General features: G+C 36.0%; 1 protein-coding gene across 1 annotated transcript in view; it reads right to left on the bottom strand.

Moving 5' to 3' along the window:
* Positions 1–25,991, bottom strand: part of LOC150075329 (protein argonaute-2-like) — a 384,361-nt gene that overhangs the window by 264,582 nt on the left and 93,788 nt on the right. Inside the window, exon 4 of the mRNA XM_090388732.1 lies at positions 3,145–3,326. Within this exon, the coding sequence (XP_090244858.1) occupies positions 3,145–3,326 (182 nt within the window). The remainder of the gene's footprint in view (positions 1–3,144; positions 3,327–25,991) is intronic.

The raw sequence follows: 25,991 nt of genomic DNA, 5'->3' as shown, positions 1-25,991 counted from the left end.
GGTTTGGTGTTGGCCTTATTGTTGTTTTCTATATTTATCAATGAAGGCATATTGGGCTTAATGTCCAAGTTTGCAGAAGATACAAAGGTTGGCAGGGTAGTTAATAACAGGAATGACTACTGCAACAGGATCTAGAGGTGGAGCTGAGAAATGGCAATTGAAATCTAACATTTACAAATTCAAAGTACTGTGTACGGGTAGCAGTAAACCCAGAATAACATAACCATGCGGTACTACACTCAGGGTAGTGAAAAATGGATCTGGGGTAATTATGCAGTTAGATATGAAGTTCTTGGAGCAATGCAGACAGGCTGTCAGGACAGCTCATAGCCTGTTTTGATTTTGTCAATGATATTCAGGAATTTTACTAGCAGGGATAGGGAGGCAATTATCCCAATTGTATAAGAGAGGGGTGGACAACGCCCGGCACACGGGCCAACTCCAGCCCACAGTCACATATAATAAACGTTCCGCAGTTTATTTTATATATTTTTTTGAATTAATGGAATTTGACAAATTTTAAAGATACTGTGCATTACTATTACAAATATTGATCCAGATATTGATTCACTGATAAAAATAAACAGTATCAAATTTCTCATTAAATATTATAAAAATAAAATATTGCAATTTTTGTTACTGGAATTGTATTTGTATTTTGTTACTATAATTGTATTTTTATAATTTTATCTTGAATTTGTATTTTATTTTTCTTATTAATAAAATTAATTAGATGTATGTGTATGTATAAATATTACAAATAAATAACATAAAACTGTTTGACAATTTTTTCATTATACACCATTTTAATAATCCTAAAGATCATAGAAACCTAAAAAAAAAAAATTTGGCTCACATGTACCTCACAATTTATTTGGCCTGCCATTTGTAAATGTTGTCCATCCCCGGTATAAGGCAATGGTCAGGCCACATCTTGAATACAGTCAGTCCTCGTATAGCACGATAGTTGTGTTCCTAGAAAACCCTCGCGCAATGCAAAATCGTGCAATATAAACAACAGGCCCTATTGGAAAAATAGGGTTAGGTGCTGACCACCCAAGATTGAACACACATTTGTAACCAAAACATTACCAAACACAATAAATAATTGTAATAAAATACGTAAGTATTTTATTACAATTCGTAATAAAATACATAAGTATTTTATTAAGACTATTACATAATAAAACATTGCTAATGCTTTTGCTTCTATCGTAAGCAAACTTGTTTTTTGTTTAATTTTCTATCCAAACAGATGACAGCCATTCCATCTCTTCCAATTCTTTGTGTCTTAATCTAATGGATTTTAATTACACTTTGAGTTGTTCCTGCTATGAAAGTTGTTTTTATTTTCTCTGCATTCTTTGTAATTCTCGGCGTTGCCTCATTTAGGTCTGTAGCACGTGCAATATCACATGGTCTTTCATTTTGCTCAAAGCGTTTCACAATTTCATATTTTTTCTCTATTGACAGAGGCGGACTGGCCATAAGCCTTACCGGGGGAAACCCCGGTGGGCCGGAGGCTGGTGTGATTTTGGCCATAAACCATTGTATGAGGCCACTATAAATTTTCCTGGGTAAGAATTTTTGACCCAGTCCGTCTCTGTTTATCGATATTGCTTTTCTCTTTCTCTCTGAATCTGCAGTGTCTTCACCAGGATGCTTCCTTTTCACACCTTTTAAGTATTTTACTAATTTTTGGGGAATAAAACACAACTACAAAACAAGGAGGCATGCTTGATACATATAAACAAAGCTGTGCACGTGTAGCAACTGAATAAACAACACCGTAAAGGCAGAGATACACTATTAACACCTCAAATTTTACTAAAGCACATTTCTAGGGGTTACTACCATAAAACAATTAAAACAATTTCCAGTTGCATTTCTGCTAGTGGAATCTGTTATAAACTGGTAGTAAACTTGATCTAATGGTATTTGCAATTATACCGATAGCTGGAATTGTTGGTTTTTACGTTATTATGGTGAAATGTGTTTCCCCTTCACCAATATAAAAAACAAATACATTTTCAAAATCTTCTCTTCATTCCTATCATGTTGCGTTCGGTTGGGGTGATTCTGCATTCGACTGCCATTTCTTGTAAACACAAAGGCAAATTGTGCATAAGCGAATTCAGTTCGTGTTATATAAGATATCGCTCCCCTATTTATAAATTGTGTACGATCGAATTCGTGTAGTGTAAACACGTGTTATACAAGGACTGACTGTACTGCATACAGGTCTGGAAGCCTCATTTTAGGAAGGATGTAGAGCTGCTGGAATGAATACAGAGAAAGCCAACAAGATTGGTGAGGGGGGAACAAAGGGATGTTCTTACCAAGAAAGGCTTCTGCAAATTACTGCTTCTTGAGACTAGGCACTTGCATGTTGATCTGACTGAGGTGTTTAAGACTTTGAATGGATTGAACAAGCTCAATGCTGATGGGATTCTTCTGCTTGGTCAGACTATACATATGAGAGGACACAAATTCAAATTGAGGAAGGACAGTTGCAGAATAGATGTGTGAAGTTTGCCTTTAGCCAGCAGGGGGTTGATTGCTGAAAGAAAACTTCCACAACAACAGATGGAAGTTATAAAAGTTTAAATAAATTCAAGGAAAAACTAGACAAACTATTGGAGGGAATGAGGAGGTGAAATAGGAAGTGTCTTTTTTTTTATCTGATGCTATATAAAGCTTGTTTTCTTGCATCATTTGCCACTACATTTCACATCACTTGCTCATTCATTCCACTAATATATGTGGTCTCAGTTTCAATCTCAATGATGTCCATTTCCACCTACAGCCTGCCAAGCTCCACTTACTTCTACTAACATCGTCCAATTATCATTTGGTGCTTCAACCACTATTCCTTAGGGTTTCTTAGAACGGCACGCCATGTACAGGATTAATTATGAGCAATGACTAAATATTCATTTGTTTATACATATTTCAATGGAAAAGATTCATTTCTATGATAACTTAGTGCTATTACCTATCAAATTCTTTTATTTTACTTGATTAATGCATTTAATTACATAAGTAATGTATATATTAATATGTAATACTGACATTTCCTCGACATAATTGTCAACTATTTTGTGGTTTTAAAAAAAAAAAAAGTTAAAAATGATAACTACTTACGTCATGCTGGGTAAATGCCTCATGACAACATCAAGGGCTAGCATTGTGTCCATGGGTATTGTTCGAGACCTTCCTTCAAGTGCTTCTTCTAATGCATAGAGACTAACCTGTGCCATCCATTTAATAGCAACCCGAAAAACTCTATCTTTTCCTTCACCTGGGAGAGTTACTTCCAATTCAACCTGAACAAATATAGGCATCAATGCATTAAAAAAAAAAAAAATCCAATTAAGAAAGCAATAAAATATCAATCTTTAATGGAAAGTGGTGCTTCTTTCTAACCTAAGTATTTAATTTCTTTTAATTTCTCATTCTGTTGCAAATATAGTAGTTCTCTTTAATAGTATATTTTATTCACTGGGAATTAATTTTTTTTACACATTCTAAGCAGAAAACTTTAAATTATTTTCTGTTCTTTATTGTTTTCAATTTATAGTATTTATTTTTATCACTTCCACTCATTTAACTACACATATGGAGGTGTATAAAAAAAAGTGTGGATTCCTAATCTTCTACTAACAAAATCTGCTTTACTATATCAAACAAAAACATGGCATGTACAGATGAATGGATGTTGTAGCAGCCACTTTTCTACGTAATCTATGCTTATTTATTTAGGCACTTGTAGCATAAAATTAAATTTTCTACACCACTTGGGTAGAAATTTTCGTGCAAAAGTACCTAAAGTCAAGTTTTTACCGTTGTTGAAAATCCTTATTAGTTTCATCTATACTACCCTGTCAATGACTTTAAGAAAGATCAGAAACAAGAAAGGCTTCAGCACTGATTCTAGGGATACTCAAATTGTATGATAGTCTACTCCTGTTCTTCAGCCAGTCCTCGATCGAACAGGAAATCTTTCTGATCTTCCCTATGATCCCCAAATTGTTTGTTTATACAACAGTTTCTTGTGGAGGGAAGGAGGGTGAATCAAAAGCTTTATTCAAGTCTATTTACTTGAATAAATCTTCACCGTTACCACCTACATGTAATAAATGAACTCCAAGTGGACAGATTTTCATTACATTTTTTATCTAGCACTTTCAGAAAGTGCTTATTGAGCCATCCTGAATTTCATTAAAATAAAACCAATAGAAATCTGGCAATTATATATTTTTTGTCTGTCCATCCAGATGTAATAACTTGATTCTCAGTGGATGTATTTTCATGAATTTTATACTTGGCTCTTTTGGAACACTTTTTCAGCATTCCTAAATTTCATTAAAATCAGATCAACAAATTGCGAGCCAATATTATAATTATCTGTAATATTAAGACAAGTAAAGCTGCATGCTTGGTTACCTTAATGTGTTATATTTCAGTTTTACAATTTAGTCTTATTACATACAGTTTCTTTTTATTTTCTTTTTTATTTCTTTTATTAGTTTTTTTTTCTTATTAAGTTTAGTTTCTTTATTAAGTAAAAATTTATGTATAGCCTGCATTAATCCTTCCTTATCTTCCTTTAGCAACTCTTCTGATTGATCTCAGAGACAGTTATATTACTCATTAAAGCAAACAAATTCCCCTTCATTATTTCCACCTTGTCCAAATGCACTTTCAGATGTAAATATCATTGCAAAGTACCTGCTCAATCAGTCTGCTACTTGGGATGGATTATCTATGACTTCACCACTTCAATCTTATAAGAGCCCTATCTCATTCACTCTCTTTACTAATAATTTCTCATGATCAATATTCAGTGGTTTTGCTACAAATATGCTTATAATTTTCCAAATGAATTGGTTTCTTGCAGTAATCTGCAACTCTGCTCTTTTTTTTTCTTTTCTTCGATTAAACCTTTCAGTTCACTTGCCATTCATTATATATAAAGGTCATTCAAATGTAAACTGCAGTTTTCTTTTAGTGGCCAAAAAACATGATAATCACATAGAGATCATCCTGATGAATATAGAGTAAGGGAAACAGGCAGTGCAAGAACTGGCATTATTATGCTGTAGACACATACCTCAGGAAAGCAAACCACATTTCTTTTGAATTTTTGGTTTTGATCAGTTCAGAAGCACATTACAATTTCTCCTTTTTCCAGAGTCACATCATACAGGAGATGGCATAACGTGACTCTGAATTTGTGTCACAGTTGTAAGGTGTCTCTTTCATGCTCATACCATTCAAGGAGAACACACATTAAGTATGGTTGTCATCCTTCAATTCTAGTGTTAAATGTCAAGGAATCTACTGAACACAGACTTTTCAAAAGTGCAACTCCTTGCTAATGACAGTATGCACTGTATCAACACTAATTTTGTATGCTGTAGCCATTTCTTCTATAATAATGCAAAGTTTCCTTGTACGAGTTTTTCGACTTCTGGTGTTATAACTACATGCTTGTTCTAATCGAGGAAATTCCTCAATGCTTTCGAGGGTGTACTTTACCCACTTGTAGACTGCTGTTGAATTATGCATGTGTCACAATATTGAGTCAATGTTCTACAATAAATTTCAGCAAGTTTTACTTCTGTTTTAAAAAACTGAATTACAGATTTCTCCTCTCATACAAAACTTGTGATAATTTTGTAAAACAAAATCATCACAAGTTTTGTATGAGTATGCATTTTATGTTGGTCTGATTCCTTGCAGTATTGAACCCTGATGCAGAGCTGCCAACTTTTGACTTTCAAAAAACTAGACATTAAATATTTGTAAGTGGGAAGAAAGGAGATTTTTTGGAAAGTATAGGAGGTTGCTTTCAAAATACGGACTGAACCAGAAATGAAATTTTACTGATAAATTAGACATTTTATATTAAAATACAGCAACTGGATTGTTTACCAGTATAGTAAGCTTTCAAACATAAGCCTACCTAGGATTTTTCCTCTCTGTAGATTTCTGTTTTGTCTGTCTGTTAGAAATCACTGATTATGATTGCTTCAAGAAAGATACCATTGCTAAGATACTATCCATACCTAAGCCACTAACTCCCATGTTTTCTGGATATTTATGGCTTATCAATCTTGGATTTTCCTCAATTAACAATTTCTCAAAATACTGTCTCCACCCAACCTTAACTTCAATCCCATGCCAAAATTTCTTGATCCTCAATTTTCATGCATCTTAGATGGCTAAGATTTTTGTTTTTGTTTTCCAAACCATGACTAACATTCCCTCTTTCTCTCCTTCAAGCCTACAAACCTTTTTCTCTTCTTCCTTTGTTCCCAACTTCTCATCCAACATTCCTTTGGATCTATTACAGTCATAGCTGTATGTAACAGATCCAGTAGGGCAGGGGTCGGCAACCTGCAGCTCTAACTTTTAGCCCACATGAAGCACAATTTGAAATTGAGTTAGAGGACTTAAAAATCAGGACTTGGAGTGCAAGACAAAATTCTTTAAAACTGAAATTGAGGATTTGGAGAAGCAAAAGGCTGCCCTTGCAATTCTACACAAATAGATGGTGATACACAAGTTGTAAAAACAAGACTAAATTGTGTTCAATGCATGGAGTAGCTTACCAGATGCATATAAAAATTTGAAAATATTTGCATTTTGGATTTCTCTTAGTATTTGGTTCGACGTATTTCTCAGAGCAAATATTTTCAAACATGAACTATACTAAAAATAAATCAAGAAACTGTCTGAACAATGAGTCTCAGCACGTTTAAGGATGAAAATTATGGCACACTTGGCTGATGTTGAGAGACTCGCTCAAGAAGTTCAGCAGCAAAAGTCACATTAATTCGTACCTAATTGGATGTTCGTTAGGTTTTTCAGTATTAATATTTCAAAATCTATTTTTTTAATAATACACTTTCCCACTAGTCCATTTCTTAAAAAACTCCTCCACCCCTCCCCAGCTTGGGCTGAGGCTTTTGGGATTCTCTTGTTTTTTCCAATTAGATCAAACATGGCTCTTCATTCAAAAAAAAAAAAAAAAAAAGATTTCCGACCCCTGCCGCAAGGGAATGAGAAAAATGGTCGTTATATCGATTGTTCATAAAAATCAGCAAAAAAACAAGTGAAAGCTTGAAAATATAATGCAATTTTACTCATACAATATAGTTATAATTCTATTTATAATATGTACTACAGTATTAAACAAAAAAAAAAAAAAAATGATCTATATACAAGTTCTAATCCTTGATCAGTATCTATCACTGAAACTTCTTGTTCAACCACAGTAGGTTCCTTATCTTCATCACTACAAATTTCAGAAGATTCCATTACATCTGCAAAATTCCTCTTCATTCATGCATATTCTGAAATATTCAACATCCACATCCACTTTTCTGCGTAATCTTTGAAGCTTAAGTTTTCCTGTAAGTTTAGATAATGATGCACATGCTCAAATATTTCTTCCCTATTATCAGACTGTTCTTCACAATTAATAGAGATGTGCACAAAACTTCACACATTACTCATTCAAGGTGGAAATTCCAGCATGTTTGAAGCAGTTGGAGATCACTTTTTCGTCAACTTCATCCCATGCTGAATCATAAACACATTGCCTGCAGGATGTCAATTTTGCATTTATTTATTCTTTCAAGACAGCAAAATTTTGTTTAATAGTTAGTATTCTTTGGTAGTTTTGCCTTTCTTCCAATTTTCCTTCCATTTGTCTGTAGCATCAACGTCTACGGCTGCACTTCCATAGCACTTATTTGAAAGACAGGCCATGACGAGTCTTAAATTCCTGGAACCATCCATCTGAACTTTTAAATTCTTCAATATCCATTGAATGCACGAACAATTCAGCTTTTGCTCTGAAAGCTTACCATATACAGGATGGGTTTTCTGCATGCACCATTAGCCATTCCAAAAGTACCTTTTCAAGATCTGGATACTTCGTCTTTCATACTCAAATCCTACCCAGTGCAGCAGATTTTACCCATCTTTCAGAATAGTGAACGGAGTACTCTTAAGAATGCTGAACTGTTTGGTGGTCAGGCTTAGAATGCAAACCATTATCTACAGCTTGCAAAATCCTAATTTTATTTGCAATTGTCAAAGCTATCTGCTTTCTTGGAGCCATACCAATAAACATGCACTAACTAAGTAATGAACTTCTAGCCGATATTCATTTCATTACCACACTACTAGAAAAGTGTGGGAAATCTTAACAAATAATTTCTCACAGTCAGGCTGCAATTACTTCAATATATTTGAAGCATTCTGTCATTTTTAAATGACAATATTATAATAAAAAAGTAAAAATTCAGATTAACAAGTGTGTGGTGGTCCTCAGGGATTTCAATAATACTTTTGTGCAGGCAAAGGGAGAAAGCACGCTTTTCAAACGTTTGAGAAAAATTGAAGTTAAAAAATTCCGAGCAACTTATGAGTAAGTTTTGCAGAACGTTTTACCGAAGACTGTATGGCAAGATCTTGCAAATCTGCCCAACTCATATTTGCGAGATCGCTGGTTCAAGTCTCGATGAGGGAACTTTTTTTTTCAAATCAGAATGCAATTTTTATATAAAATAATTGTAAATCATGGGTTGTACCGTACAAATAATTGTACGGTCATGGGTTTATAGACCGTATTTATTTTCTATTTAAAAAAATGTGCATTTTCTCTTTTTTACCCTCTGCCTTGAAAATTCGTTTTCGGAATTGCTGTTATTAAAAATAAATTTAATTAAAGATTTTTTTTTCTAAAAATTAACAAATCTGAATAAGTGATTGACATAAAAAACACAAATAAATAAAAAAAAAATGTTTTATTAATTGTTGGAATTAGATGGACCAGTACATGAAGAAGGATGATATATGTCGTAGAAGCTAAGGGAAACAATAAGTCACACAACATCTTGCACATCGTACAAAAGCTGCTTTTTAACACTCAAGGTTTTTTAGAACATCAAGAGCAAAACATACTTCGTCATTCATAAAATATCATTCATAAAATAAAATTCATAAAATTTCCCTTTCATCCGTAAGTTTTGAAGTCAACCACGTATAATGCAACATTTTTGCAAAAATCAGGGCCCACAGTTGATAATGGACAATTGAATGAATTTTTATGCAATCTTCTCGGGACGATATTTCGCATTGTAGTTCAATCAGAAATGAACAATTTTGAATGCGCTTGATAAAGTTTTTTACTTGTCTATAAAAATAGAGACATTCCAAGGTTGGCATAAAGGTGTACACTTCAGAGGAATGACCTTGATAGTGCACGTTCCTACACTGTCATCATCCTGAGAGATCTCGTTGTACAGAGCTGGATTGCTTTGACTGCCCCAAGAATCTATTAAATACAGAAGAAATTTCTCTTTTCCTACGTAAGAAGCTAAAGCTTCAATTAAAAATTTCATATAAATAAAGCTGTGTAGTCAGTTTCCCTGACTTCGAAGATGTTACGATGACGTTTGTATATGTTTTTGAAAATTCGTCAACAGATTTTTTTTTTACTCTGGGCCCGAAAACACCTGTAGATTCTTGCAGGCACACACAAAAACAAGCAGTAGCAATTTTCCAGACATCGTGATCACATATTGTGCAGTATAGGAATGAGTTACATTATTGACACTTCACCCTTTCATGAAAACTGTTTTTGATCCTTGCATAAAAAATATAGATTATATAAAATAGTAAATATATTAACAATTAGAAAATATATATACATTTTATTTTAGGTAATTTTGTAAAGAAATTTTAATTTACCTGTTTGGTCTGTGTTGATGAACTCCTTGCCAAAATTAGGGATTAATGCCCACATCTGTTTGCAAAAGATTTCTGCTGCAGCCGAAGTTTCCTCCATCGTGACGGTTTCTTTCTCTGTGACACATTCCGTGATTTTTCGTTGTCGGAATTTTTGCTGTTTTTTAAATTTTTTAACCCACGAGTCAGATGATTTGAAGTTAAAGTTGTCAAACTGACTTGCAGCACTCAAAGCCCATTGTTGCAAATTCCTGGTTGTCACTTGCTGATAATTTTCTCTGGCTTCCATGAAGCAATCGTATGTCCAGTAGTCAATGATGGCATACTTATCAATGGTCATTCCTCCACTTTTAATGTGTTCTTCGCCTCTTCAAATACCTGATATTTTTTAAGCATGAGCATCCTTTTTTTCTGAAGATATTGTAAACTCCATTTAGGATGTTCTTTAGCAATGTTGACGACCTTTACTTTATAATCGAGGGGAATATATTCCATTTGTTTCATCTCCTTTTCTTGTGGTACATACTCGTCAGAATCATAGTCTTCAAGGCTCGTGAAAAAGACATTCTTCGTCAATTTCTTGTATAAGAATGAGTTCTTCTGTAGTTATAAATTTCTGTTGGCCTACAATTTCAAAAGTAGAGTGATATTTCTTCACCAATTTGTATAGCTTTGTCATTGTCAGAGATGATTCCAGAGTCACCGGGTCATTTTCCACAAGCAGTTGTTCGCAATACACAATCACATCTTTCAAATGCAATTTCGACTCTTTACTCTGAATTGAATAATCATCACATTCACTTTCCGACGTCAGTGAAGGACCAGATATAGATTCCATGTTAAAAGCATCCACTGTTCAAGCCATACATGATTGTCCACCTTCTGTTTAGGTAGCTAGCAGCCAAATGAGCCAAACCTGTTTTGTCACTGTATAGCGGAAACTTTCCCTTCCCTTCTCAGCCTTTGTTCTTTGTCGCCTGCAAGCAATATCTGCTTCGAGGATATAATGAAAACTTTTCTCTTAAGCTGAAGAAGAGGCACCTCGCTTAAAAAGCTTACTGTATTTTAATGACTTTTACTGATTCTATCAGTTTTATTTTTACTAAATTTGTACTTAAACTTATTTATTCCATTTTAGTATTTACTATATGAAATTATATTAAAGTTTATTTTAACTCTTGGGTTAACTGTTATGAAAATCTCAGATACTTCAATTTTAATAATTAAATTTTAATGTATATACCAAATAAGTGATAGAATCTTACAACTTTATAAAATAAAACTATTACATTGGGGACACATACACATTAAAAACACAAGACAATTTTAAAATAATTTTGCAATCCCCTTCTAAATTTCTTTCAACTAGCTGGCGGGAGTCATTGAAGCAGGGTTTTAGGTGCATCAGTGACTTAGACCATATTGCATCATATATATTATAGCTTGATTACATGTTTTCTGTGAACAAAAAACCATGCAACTCTTGGCTGAGGCTGACTAACTCTACCATATTGTGGGGGGAGGGAGACCATTCCCCCATTGGGATCATCCCCTTCCTTTTAAAGTTTATATAAGTAAAGAAATCCTTGCTATTTTTCTTAGCATCCTTTGCCAAAGATTTCTTGTAATCTGCCTTCGCCTGCCTAATCTGCTTTGTGACTTGATTACAGACTAGCTTATATCTGCTATAGTCTTCTCTGTGTCGCCTATTAATTTATATGCATCCCATGCATTTTTCTTCTCTGTCACAAGTCTCATTAGTTCATTTGATAACCACTTAGGCCTAAACTTTGAAAAATATTTCTTAATAAGTATGAAACTTTTAGTAACTTCCACAATTAATTCCTTGATTGCTTCCCACTTGGAATTTGCTGTTGGTAACATCATCCGCTGATCCCACTGTACAGAATTTAAAAAAAACTGTCTGAGACCACTGCACTCACCTTTACAGAAGCAAAAACCTTTTTCCTTTTCCCCCGATGGTAATTATATCATTCAGTAAATCCCACATCAGAACATTGTGATCACTGCCACCTGGTGGTTCCTTTATCTGTAAATTCTTAATACACGAATGATCACTGCTGATTACCAGATCATGAGTATCACCCTCTCTCCAGTTGCCTCTCGAACATGCTGCTGCAGAAAATAATCATTCAATATATCTACAAAAGTCTTGTTAGCGTGTGAGTGACCAACCCACAAGTTCCAGTCAATATCTAAGAAGTTAAAATTCCCCATTATAAGACATTCTGATTTAGTAGTCCACTTTATTTCTCTGCAATTGTTCACTGTATTCATTTGCGTCATTAGGCCTATAACACACTCCTACTCTTATTTTTGCTTTTGCAGTGCTTATGTCACACCAAACTGACTCAACAGTGCACTGTTCATTTGCATCAACTGGATGCACTTCTTTTGATTTTGTTTTTCTTAAATAACAGCATAACACCTCCTCCCTTCCTATCCTGTCTATTCTTTCTGTACACATTGTACTCCCCAAATTCTAATTCTGCATTCCTAATATCTGTGTGACACCACGTCTCTGAAATCCCAACAATAGCCGCCTTTGACGTCTTGACCAACACTTCAAATTCATCAAATTTGAAGAAAATACAGGATGTTTCTGGAACTTTCGGCACTATAAATTTCTCTACTGGTATATATATATATATATATATATACAAGTGGGTTCTGCACAAAGTGAGCATTTCATATTTCAAAAAGTGTGTTTCAGAGAGCAAGTAGTGAACAAGGTGAACAAATGTTTTAGTGAATTAGTGTTTGTAAAAAAAAAAAAAAAAAGTCTTGTGTGCATTAATGTAAATCATGAACAGAGTTTAGATTAGAAATAAAAATCTACAATTTCTTAATTGTGTTCTCATGTGCACGTACCTCAACTATAAATGGAATATGCCAGTCTTACAAAATAAGCCTGGTAGTTTTTACATTTGTAGAGAAGTGGTATTAAAATTGCAGTGGAAGCCACTGTCACAAATTGTGAGAAAGCCTATGAACTCTATTTTGGATGTAAGGTTGGAGATAAAGATAAAGTTGGCCTCCCAAGATTTCCTGTAGCACATATTCAAGGACATTAACAGGTTGGCTAAGAAGTGAGGTAGTCATAAATCAATGCCCTTTGCTGTTCCGGTGATATACTGAGAACCTCAAGACCACACAAACAATTGTTACTTTTTAATGAACAATATTTCTGGTTTTACTAGGAATATCCAAGCATAAAGTAGAGTATCCCAACATACCTTCTGCTCTAGGGCTGGTTCTGCATAATACAATGCTAGTATACATAGCTTTTTATATGAATGATAGTGCCAAAGTCACCAGAAACTTATGGACTTGACTCTGATTCAGGAATGGAAAAGGGGTCTCCAGAAAAATTACAGTTCCTTGCTTTAACTCTATATCAGGGGTCCCCAAACTACGCGAAATTATTTTATCCACCCCGTAGATATTTCAATTAGATCGTAAAAATTAATGTTTATATTAGATAAAAAAATTGATAAAAAACACATTTTACAGATTATTTCAACATTCTTAATAGTGTTGACGCGTCTGTGTCATCAGCTTAGTCTTGTTAGATATTAATTCTGTTATTTACACTGAAAGCTATTCTTTGAAACATCGTTAAAATACTCCATTAATCTTGACCCTGTCATTAAATAGCAACAAGCGTTAGACACAGTAACTAGGGATTTCCTAATCCCTTGCCAGCCTGCACACCAACATTGATGTCCAGAGTATAGGAGCAAAGTCACATTAGGCTTCCACTACACAGGAATCCCAGATCCAGGATTAAACCTGGCACCAGTAGCATAGTCTGATGATTAGTATCGGTAAGATCCTGAACCAGCCTGAATAAATAAGTAATGATTAATTTTGTTGTATTACTGACTGTATTTTTGCAATTAGTACAATAAATAAGTAATAATTAAAATTTGATTTAAACAAACTGGTATATTTCATATTACATATCCATCAATTTATTTTTGAATCTGTAGATATAGGTAGGTATAAAATTTGTTTCTCTGCATAATATTAAAGTTATGCAGAGAATTTGGTTTTCAGTAACTAGGAAATTTTCTCTGGGCCACCAAATATTCCAAAATTCATATGTGGCCCAATTCTGTAAAAGTTTGGGGACCCCCTACTCTAGATACTGCAAAGCCACATCCAATCACTCATGCAGAATTTAAGAATTTGGACCTCTCTAAAACCAAGACCCAATTACTAAGATCACGGCTTCACCAGTGGAATCTTCTTGAAAAGGGTGTCAAGGTGTCTTTTTATATGAAGAGGCAATCTAACTTATTACTCCATGGATGGTAACAATACCCAGTAATTAATGAAAGAGTTACATCTGGAGATCTCTTCCCCTCCTTCATAAGCAGTGGAAGTTTTTCATTGATTCATCCAAGGTCAGTTTGAAAGCAGTTTTACTCCATAATGGAAACAAGTATCCATCTATGCCATTGGCCCATGCAGTTCACATGAATGAAGTGTACGAGAACCTACAGATTAATTTGCAAAAAATATGCTATCAAGAATACAAATAAAATATATGTACCAACCTAAAAATGGTAGCTTTGCTTACTGGGTTTCAAGGTGGATATACTAAATACTGCTTATTTTTATGCAAGTGGGGCAGCCAAGCAAAGGATTGCCACTACATGGAAAAAAAAAAAAAAAAAAAAAATGGCCAGACCATTCAGAAACTACACCAGGCCAGTAAAATGTAGCACATCCTCTCTTGGTGGATAAGTCAAAAATCAATTTACCTCCATTGCACATCAAGCTAGGTTTGATAAAAAATATCTTGAAACAGGCCTATGGGGCTGGGAATTTCCATACTATAATAATTAATGATAGACACCAGCCAGGAATTAAACTAAAAATTTACTATACAATGAAATAATATACAATGAAATATGATGCAAATAAAATAAAACACTGATTAAATTATAGTTAAAATATAGTTAAAAACAATAAAATTAATTAAAATAAACTAGGTTAAAAGCGATAAAACAATACAATCTGGAGCTTTCGGAGAACTGCCGTCTCCTTCTTCAACAGCATACTACCAGTGCTAAAACACATCCTTAAGTAGCCGGTCCATGGCACTCATGCACGTGATCATCAGACACATGATCTACATTCTCCATGCGCGTATCGGAAATGGAAGTGGCTCGGGAGCGTGTCAAACAGAAACGGTCATCCCTTCTGAGGACAACTGCCTCAAACAGGGGGTGTAAACGGATCCCCCTGTCCCTATTAATAGTATTGTGACTGGATGAACCGATTCGCAAGCTCTCGAGCCACTTGCGTTCCCAAAATCCATGGGCGCGGTCGGTAATGACCGCGTCTTCAGGGGAGATCCGATGCTGCTTTTCCCAGAAATGTAGAATGGAGAATGTAGATCATGTGTCTGATGATCACGTGCATGAGTGCCATGGACCGGCTACTTAAGGATGTGTTTTAGCACTGGTAGTATGCTGTTGAAGAAGGAGACGGCAGTTCTCCGAAAGCTCCAGATTGTATTGTTTTATCGCTTTTAACCTAGTTTATTTTAATTAATTTTATTGTTTTTAACTATATTTTAACTATAATTTAATCAGTGTTTTATTTTATTTGCATCATATTTCATTGTATATTATTTCATTGTATAGTAAATTTTTAGTTTAATTCCTGGCTGGTGTCTATCATTAATTATTATAGTATTGATAAAAAATATTTGTGAAAGTGGTGGACAAAAAAGGAGAAGAATTTTCCTGTTTGAGGCAAAAGATTCCTCAAATCAGTGAGGCCAAGATAAAAGAAGGGATTTTTGTGGGTCCTCAAATCAAACAGCTATTTCAAGATGAGGAATTCACTAAAAACTTAAATGCTTAAGAAATAAGAGCCTGGAAAGCATTTGAAAACATCTGCTAGAACTTTAGGCAATTTTATGGAAATCACAAATTACAGTGAAATTGTGGATGACCTAATTTTAGCATACAGAGATTTGGGATGTAACATGTTGTTAAAAAAGCTCATTTCCTACATACCCATTTAAATTTTTTTCCTGAAAACTTGGGCGTGGTCTCTGATGAACACTGCAAAACCAAGATAATGGAAAAAAGATACAGGGGAAAATGGAGTCCAAATATGTTGGCAGACTACTGTTGGAATCTCATACAAGAGACACCAATGGATGATTATAAAAGACAAAAAAAGTTATCAGAAACATTTTTGTAAATAGACCAATTGTTCAATATTTAGTACTTAGTTTTTGACTTTAATCCCTTTTCCCTTAAAATTGATGGGTGTTACACCAATATGGTTACTATTTGAATTCAGCAACGTCAACTCTACAAGAATAATCCTGAATTTTAACAGGGAGTGAAAAAAAAAAAAAAATGTTTTTTTGCCTACCAATATTATTCCATATACCACAAAGGTCAGCTTGTCTGGTGTTCCTGCACTTAAGGTGCCGTAAGTTTTAAATAATAATAACACGTGCTGGTATATCCTAAACAGTAGTGTGGAATTAAAAACATTAGGTACCATTCTAAATATTGTTCTGTGACTATAAATAAATGCAGAAGTGAAACATGGAGATATGCTGAAAATTACGACACACTAACCTATATTTCATTTCATTAATAAAATAAAGAGAACTTAATATTAATTTATGAAATGCAAGTTATTCATATATGCAATGTAGATAAATAAATAAATATTTATTCAATGCAAACTAGTAGTAGTAATAGAGGCATGTAATGCAAGAAAGCAGGCGTATGACCTTATGTAGAATCATCCAAAAAGAGAGAGGGGGGGGGGGAACTTCACACATCCATTCTCTCTAAAAGAATGTCCAGTTCCTCCTTGAATTTATTTAAGCTATCAACTTCCACAATGACAGATGGAAGTTTGTTCCGGCAATTACCCACATGCTGGCTAAAGGCAAATTTCCACACATCTATTCTACAATTGTCTTTGCTCAATTTATGTCCCCTCAGTTCGTAATCTGAGCAAGCACAAGAACCTCAGAAATGAAGGAAAAGCATCTCAACTGGGGAACCACACAAACACAAATTAATCCAAAGCTAAAATATATACAGGTTAAGAGTTAACTTAATAAATTGCATGTGACCAAAGCAGAGTGATGAAAAATACAGTTCGGTGATGTGAAAACTGGTGTTGAGGTTCCAAATGCTTTAAATGCAATCATTATGTTCAAAGCTTACTGTTAACAAATAGACTATTGAAATCACTTACATGCATCCTGCAATGCTTATTGACGAGAGTATTTGGTGGGGGTACTAAAAATACATAAATTATTTTAAAATAAACATGGAGCTGCAAACACTTAAAGCCAAATCAATGAAGGGTTAAATTTTAAACTTGCAGCATGCGATATACAGTCGATTCTGATGAGTATAATAAGAAAGGGTACAGGGAAATAGATGGTAGATGACTCTCATCAACCGGTGAAATACCACCACTTTGCTTATTGGAGGCTTGAAGTGGTGGAACCCATGTTTAGTCTCTAGTTATTTGGGACACATCGGGACTAGTGCATTTTTGCCCAATTAAGCGGCTGCCCCAATTATCCGAAGTTTCGCGTAAAAAAATACAATGGACCGCCGCTTTACAACTTTTGGTTCACTGTACAATCAAATCACGTTACGATGGCGTCACCATAGTAAAGTACCGTTCACTATACGATGTGTAGTAAGTGCCAGTCATTGTGATCACGTTTGTGAATTGAATTTTAACTCTATTAAACAGCAATTCTAATTAGCAAAAATAGGAGGAATATTATCCAGGGGCTATAAAAGTAAAGATATATTAAGCACAAATTTACCCTTTATTACCTTACCAATTTAAAAATTAAATGATACATGAAAATCGGAAGAATATACGTGATAATCGGAATAATTAATGCGTACTGTAATATGTAATATTACAGTAATAATATTATATTTTATTATATTATTTATTATATAATATTATTACATATAATAATATGTAATAATATTAATATATAATGTAATATTGCCCTGGAAAGATTGTGCAAGGCTCAAGGGGTAGAATTTTTTTCAGTCTGGTCTGTACTTGTTAACAGGAGAGTGTTTCTACAGGGATGGGATACACTTAAATAGAAAGGGTGCAAGAATGTTTGCTGATGCTATCGAGGCAGTGTTAGGTGGGTCGGAAAACTGCTAGATTGGGAGGGATACAAGGACTAATAGATTAACAGTAGCCACTGGCAGAGGTGAAAGTGATTCTTGCACTGCTTCTATTGGAATGAGCTGCAGCCTGGAAAATAAGATGCAAGATATTTCAGAGACTGCTGGGAATCACTGGGGTACAAGTAAACACATGGTTTGTGTTAGGGTAGCTAAGAAAAAGAACAGGTGCATGTATACTTGCATGTACACCAAAATGCTAGGAGTTTAGTAAATAAATATCATGAATTTGAAGTATTGCTCAAAACATCAAAGGCAGATATTGTGGGGATTTCAGACGTGGTGTCACACAGATATAAGGAATACAGAACTGGAATTTGGGGAGTGCAATGTCTACAGAAAGGATAGGAAGGGAGGAGGGGTTAGACTATTAGTTAAGAAATACATAAAATCCAAGGAAGTGAAGCCAGTCGACATCGCTGGACAGTGCAGTGTCGAGTCAGTTTGGTGTGACATAAGCATTGGGAGATCAAAATTGAGAGTAGGAGTGTGCATAGGCCTAATGACTCTGATGAGTATAATAAGAAACTGTACAGGGAAATAGATGTAGATGACTCTCATCAACCGGTGAAATACCACCACTTTGCTTATTAGAGGCTTGAAGTGGTGGAACCCATGTTTAGTCTCTAGACCTAAGTTCCAGTCAACCCTTCCCTATCTCTTCCATCATGCAGTATGATTGATGACTTTTGAGGTTATGATGAACGTCGTGGCGAGATCCAATATTCCTTACATTTCGAGGGTACAGCTCTAAAACGGTGTTTCCAGGCCGGCCGCTAGTTAGTACACTAGACCGAACCTATTGGTAACTCTCTAGGAGGCTTCCGGATCAGCTAGTGTATAATCTTGCTACCTCTACTCATTCCCTACTGGAGGGAGTCCGAGTAGTGTGTATGCAGGGAGCATTGTCGAGGCCACGTTATGTCAAGGATCTCGGTATATTCTTACCACATGTAACGCCATATCCAAAAATTTCATTACTACATAGAGCATGTCCCACTCACTTTTTCTTACTATTGAATACACCATGAATTGTCAAACTAATAGAGCAAGCTTGTCTGCGAAAAGATCTAAACCTCCCAAATACTTCCTAATTCATTTCACAAATATACGTGGTCTCAATTCTAATCTCAACAATGTCCATTTCCACTTGCAGTCTGCCAAACCCCATGTACTTTTTCTGACAGAATCTCAGTTATCGGTTGATTCAACTACTGCTCATCTCAGATACCCAAATTATTCGTGGAATGATTCCTTTCGCCTCAAAGGTGGTACTTGTGCATATGTCCGTTCTGATATTCCCTATCAGAGACTTGGCAATTAGGAATCTCCTCTCTTTGATCTTCTCTGGCTTAAAATCTCTCTACCTTATTGTGTCAAATTCATCTGTTGTCTCTACCGTTCTCCCAACTCCACTAATCACTTGGAGCTCTGACTTCCTCTCATTGCAACTTGATTTTCTCCAGTTCAACTTTCCTAACAGTGAGGTAACTTTAATGTTCACAACTCCAGCTGGTTTCCATTTTCTAGTCACACCACCCAGCAGGTCGAGATGCTGAGGCTTTTGCTATTACTAATGACCTAGCACAGATTGTTCATTTACCTACAAGAATACAAGACAATCCTAATCATTCAGCCAATACGCTTGATTTTTTCTCACAAACAACCCTTCTAAGTACATGGTCAAAGTGAGAGGTCCTTTAGGCACTTCAGATCACAACTTGGTGATTGTCTCTCCTCCAATGGAACCTTTATCTCACGGCTATTCCCAACCTCGTGTTGTTTGGCATTACAAGAATGCAAACTGCGAGGCTTCTATTCTTCTTTTCCTTGGTCGGATTACTGTTTCAAAAGTTCTGATGTCAACGTTTGCTCAGATCGTGTCAGTGAAATTATTCTTGCAGGAATGGAATCCCTTATCCCACACTCCACTTTAAAATCTCGTCCTTTATCTAAACCTTGGTTTACCAATAAATGTGCTAAGGCTCTCCAAGAGAAGAATGTTGCATATCGTAACTGGCTTGTTTCTAATTCTTCAGTTTCATTTTCTGCCTACACCAAAGCTCGCAACAATTGTAAAGCAGTTATTAATCAGTCCAAACTAGAGTTTGAACAGGCTAAGAGTAGAAAACTTGCTTCTTGCCCTAATGGTAGCCGAGCATTCTGGTCTCTTGCCAAAGCTATTGGCCGTAAGTTTTGCCCATCTCTGCTCCCACCTCTGTCCAAACCAGATGGTTCTGTTGTCACTTCAGCCAAGGATAAAGCTGACCTGCTAGCATCCCATTTTTCTTCCAGCTCATGTATTAATGATCTTGGTATAACACCTCCCACCATTCCCAACATGCTCCATTCAATGCCTCCTGTGGTCTTCCGTCAAAAGGATATCAGAAGGATTTTGATGAATCTTGATGCTAAGAAAGCTCCAGGTCCTGATGGTATTTCTCCACTTGTTCTCAAAACCTGTGCTCCTGAACTTACTCCTATTCTTTGCCGCCTTTTTTCACTTTCTTATTCCAAAGGTGTTTTTCCTTCTGCTTGGAAATTTGCTCATATCCAGCCAGTTCCTAAAAAGGGTGACAAATACCTCCAATCCAATTATCCTCCCATTGCAATTACTTCTACTCTTTCTAAAGTAATGGAGAAATCAATTAACCGCCAACTCTTAAACTACCTAGAAACCTTCCGTCTGATCAACGATCACCAGTATGGATTCCGTCAGTGTCGATCCACTGGTGATATTCTGGCTTATGTTACCCATTTATGGACTAATTCAATGGAAAGGTTCGGTGAAACACAAGTAGTTGCTCTTGACATCTCAAAGGCTTTTGATCGTGTTTGGCATAAAGGTCTTCTAAACAAGCTTCCATCTTATGGTTTGCCAACTGTTTTTAGTAATTGGTTATCCAGTTTTCTCTCTGATCGCTCACTGAGGGTGATGATAGATGGCTCTCTGTCTTCTAACTTCTCCACTAATGCCGGTGTCCCCCAAGGTTCAGTTCTGTCCCCCACTCTTTTCCTCTTGTATATCAATGACCTTCTTCCATTGACTGGAAATCCTATCCATAGTTTTACCGATGATAGCACATTGCATTCAACTTTCCATTTTGAGAAACCTTGTCCTGCTCAATCAGCTTCAACTTCTCGAAAATCTGCTACCAATTCCTTAAATGCCAATCTTCAGGTAATTCTCCAGTGGGGCAAAGACAACTTAGTTGATTTCAACCCTTCTAAAACTCAATCTTGTCTTACATCTCGCAAAAAGGATTCTTCTGCTCCTATGCTTATCTTTAGTGACACTCCGATTTCTAGGCAAAAGGATATATCTCTTTTGGGGATTACCCTGACTTCTAATCTCTCTTGGCACAAGCACATTACAAATATTGCTTCCTCTGCATATAAAAAACTTGGTTTTCTCTTTCACTCTAGGCGTTACTTTTCTTCCAAACAGCTGCTCACTCTGTATAAATCGTAAATCTGCCCTGCCATGGAATATTGTTCCCACATCTTGGGTGGTGCCCCCAAAACCACTCTCAGGCTTCTTGATTCCATTCAGAAGAGGGCAGTTAGGTTAATTAATGATTCATCTCTAACAGAGTCTCTCCACTCGCTGTCTCATAGATGCACTGTTTCTGCTTCATGCCTCTTCTACAGATACTTCCATGGGCACTGTTCTTCTGAATTGACTTCTATAATTCCCGCTCTCTCTCTTTCAAAACAGTCCGAACACGTGCCGTCACCAGCCAACATCCATTTACTGTCCAACTTCAAACCCACAGAACCAACTTTTCATCATCCTCATTTTTTCATTCAACTGCAGTTTTCTGGAACAAATTTCCTTTATACGTATTTCCTGAAAATTACAATCTACAGAAGTTCAATGTCAACAAATATCTTCTTTCGTCTTCTCAACCTCCAACCCAAGCACGGTATTAAGTGCTATAGGTTCTAATACCTCTCGTGTTTGGGGTTCACATAAAAAAAAAAAATCAAAATTGAGAGTAGGAGTGTGCTATAGGCCTAATGACTCTGATGAGTATAATAAGAAACTGTACAGGGAAATAGAGTGGGCCAGTAAATAGTCTTATAATGGGGGATTTTAATTTCCCAGATATTGACTGGAATTTGAGGGCTGGTCACTCACACACTAGCAGGGCTTTTGTGGATTTATTGGATGATTGTTTTCTACATCAGCATGTTCGGGAGGCAACTAGAGGGAGTAATACTCTTGATTTGATTATCAGTAGTGGTTCTTCATGCATTAAGAATCTGCAGGTAAATGAACCACTAGGTGGCAGTGATCACAGTGTGCTGAAGTGGGATTTACTCAAAGAGGTAACCACCATTAGGGGTAAAGGGAAGGGTTATTGCTTTCGTAAAGGCGACTACGATGGACTGAGACAGTATTTAAATTTTATACAGTGGGATCAACTGATGATGTTACCAACAGCAAATTCAAAATGGGAAGCATTCAAAGAACTTATCTTGGAAGCTACTAGGCTTTACATACCAACTAAGAAATGTTGTTCCAGGTTTAGGCCTGGAACAACATTTCAGATGAACATTAGTTCATCTGACAAGTGGATGTCAGATGAACTAATGAGACACATGGCAGAGAAGAAAAATGCATGGGATACATACAAATTAACACGTGACATAGAAGCCTATAATCAATAACAAAGAAACACAGCACACACAAATTGCAAATAACACGATACGCGCAAGTGATAACGGAGTAACAGGTTAAGAAGCTTTAAAAATAGGAATGAAGATTTCATGGAAGTGTAAATGCATCACACCATAATAACCCACGGAATTCCAGCTGTCGGTATCATCTCAAATTCAATAAGATAGTTTACTATCCGTTTATGATAAATTGCACTAACAGAAAAGCCCAATAAACAGGTGACTGCTAATTGTTTTATGGTTGTGACCTCCAGAAATCCAACGAACCACGTGGTACAGTCGGAGACAATTGTAGGGTAATCTCCAGTGCTGTGGTCTCCTGCCTTGATTAAACGGCATGTTGTCCCAATTAAGCGAAGTAAACCCTGGCTATTTTCAAGATTGGGTTCTGTTTTTTAAGATTTGTCCCAAATAAACGGCTGCCCCAATTAACCGGTGGCCCAAATAACTGGAATCCACTGTACTTTCAAAACATCTTTTGGGTGCATCTTGTTCCATATTGTTGTGTAATAACAAAATGGAACAAAATTTGCCCAAAAACTTTCCCTCCTTATAGAGGTTTGACACTCCTGCACAACATGCCTGGCTGCATCAAAATTTCTTTCACTACTTTTGTTACAAAAATGAAATCTGAGAGCATATCTAGCCGAAGACCTAATTTCACAAGCTTGCAACTCAACTCATTTCTGATATTAGCAGCAGTTTTCAGATCATCTGGAAATTCACGAGTGAACAGTACTTTACAGTTGCTGTTGGCAAGTACATGTTTGACAATTCTCAATAGAAACTTGAATTTCTTATTATGGTTTCTCCACAAATCAAGTAAGCCATGAAGTTCAACATGATATATGTCAATATTCATACATTTCTCAATTTCATTTTCCTAACTATCTGAGTTTCCAGTTGTGCATTCGAACATTCTGATATCCAAAATTTTAGGCTTCTTTCTTATAATGTTGGTCAATGTTGCTCACAACGATTTCTCAATGTAACTGCAGTGATTCAAAATTCATCACATTTAAACTTTTCTATTCAATTTCACACATTACCCTTTGTTTCTTCTTGTTCTTCGCTTTAAAGCATTCTTAACTGGTGGAAATTTGGTCACAAGAACAAAGTGATTATGCAATTTATGTGCTTTGAATTTTTTTTTAAATTCAGAATCACACTACACTAATGCAATTCATATAATTCAGCCAGTTCATGAGTGACCAAAACCAACACATTCGAGTGATTTAGCAAATTAAATCGTATTGGCAGAACAAGTGTAAGTGTTACATACATCTCTGTTTTAAGTTGCAGTGAAGCTTCTTAGAATGGTATAACAAAGTTCACCAGCATCAATAGGGTCTCATGTTGAACATGAGATGGTCTTTTTTTTTCCCCCACATTCTCTCAGAATGTTTTTATTATCTTGGTAATTAACATCAAATGATTTGTACCCATTTATTTTGCTATAAGAATGTGACTTGCACCCTTGATGAATGGTGGGTTTCAGGTGATGTACAAGACCAGACTGAGGTATATCCCAATATGTTTGACCTAGAGTGTTAATAAGTTAACATGACGTAAGTTTGTTTCCAGGAATCCCCTTTTGAAAAGGTTTCTTAGAATGATACTGATGAACAACTAAAGGGCACATATAACGTTAGCTCCCTGATTTGTTTCAAAAATGAAATTGGAGAAAATGTCTAGCCAAAAACCTAATTTCCCAAGCTTGCAACTCAACTCATTTCTGATATTAGCGGCAGTTTTCCGATCGACTAGTAATTCACGAGTGAACAGTACTTTATTTTACAATTTCTAGTTATCATCATACAGGGTAACATTAGCATTATGTAGGATACATGCTTATAGTCATCTGTCCACACATCGGTAGATACACTACATTAATGTAGATTAATTAATGACTGAATACTATGAGTGTTTTGCACAACTTTTCAGCTTCATTTTGTGCACTGCAGGAAATTGTAATAGGATCTGGTAACTGGTGGTAGTAGTAGTAGTGGCATATGAGGCAAGAAAGCAAGTATATGAGCTTATGCAGCATCAGCCAAAAAAAAAACACACACCATTCCTTCCAAATGCCTGTCCAGTTGCTCTTTAAATTTATTTAACCTATCAACTTCCACAACGACAGATGGAAGTTTGTTTCAGCAATTAACCACCCACTGGCCTCCATAGCAGAGTGGGCAGGAGCGGGAGTGCAGTAGCACACGCTCTTTGAGTAGACCGGGGTTCAAGCCCCTGACTGCTGAATACGGTCGATCTGCCAACCTGCACTGGACCACCATGGCAGATTATGGTCCATTTCCCTTAACATGAATTGTTGAGGAGGCTTCCATCCTGCAGTGGGTTGATAATGGCTGCACTTTACTTTTGGCTAAAGGCAATTTCCGCACATCTATTCTACATCTGTCTTTTCTTAATTTGAATTTATGCCCCCTTCGGTTCATAATCTGAACAAGTGGAAGGATTCCATCAGAATTCAGGGTGCTCAACCCATTCAAGGCCTTATACACCTCAATCAGATCACCGCACAGGTGCCTAGTCTCCAGCCACTGCAATTTGCAGAACTTAAGCCTCTCTTCATAAGAGGATCCCTTCATTCCCCTCACCAATCTTGTTGCCCTTCTCAGTACACGCTCAAGCAAATCTACATTCTTCGTAAAATGAGGCCTCCAGACCTGTATGCAGTACTCAAGGTATGGCCTGACCATTGCCTTATACAGAGGGACAATCACCTTTTCCCTGCTAGCAAAATTCCTATATATCATTGACAAAACCCCATGACCTGCCCTGGCAGCCTGTCTGCATTGCTCAGAAAACTTCATATCTCACTGCACAATTACTCCCAGGTCTTTTTCATTTTCTACCACCTTAAGTTTAGTACCACACAGTTGGTACGTTTCTCTGGGGTTACTTCTACCCATATGCAGTACTTTGCATTTGTCAAGATTAAACTTCAGTTGCCACTTCTTAGCCCATCTGCCCAAATTATCTAGATTCTGTTGCAGTAGAACACTGCCATTACTGTCATTAACAAACCTACCAAATTTTTGTATCATCTGCAAACTTCGACACTAAGCCTGATATACCTTCATCAATATCATTGATAAATGGTGTTGGGTAACACATTAACAGGAGAGAGTGTTTCTACAGGGATGGGATACACTTAAATAGAAGGGTTGCAAGAGTGCTTGCTGGTGCTATTGAGACAGTGTTAAGTTGGTCAGGAAAACTACTAGTTTGGGGGGAGGATTCACAGAGTAAAAGGTGAACAGTAGCCACAGGAAGAGG

Source organism: Mastigoproctus giganteus, chromosome 14 (assembly GCF_048544385.1).
Source record: "Mastigoproctus giganteus isolate SK-2022 chromosome 14, ASM4854438v1, whole genome shotgun sequence".
Lineage (NCBI taxonomy): Eukaryota > Metazoa > Arthropoda > Arachnida > Uropygi > Thelyphonidae > Mastigoproctus > Mastigoproctus giganteus.
This window is presented reverse-complemented; position numbering and strand designations above follow the sequence as displayed.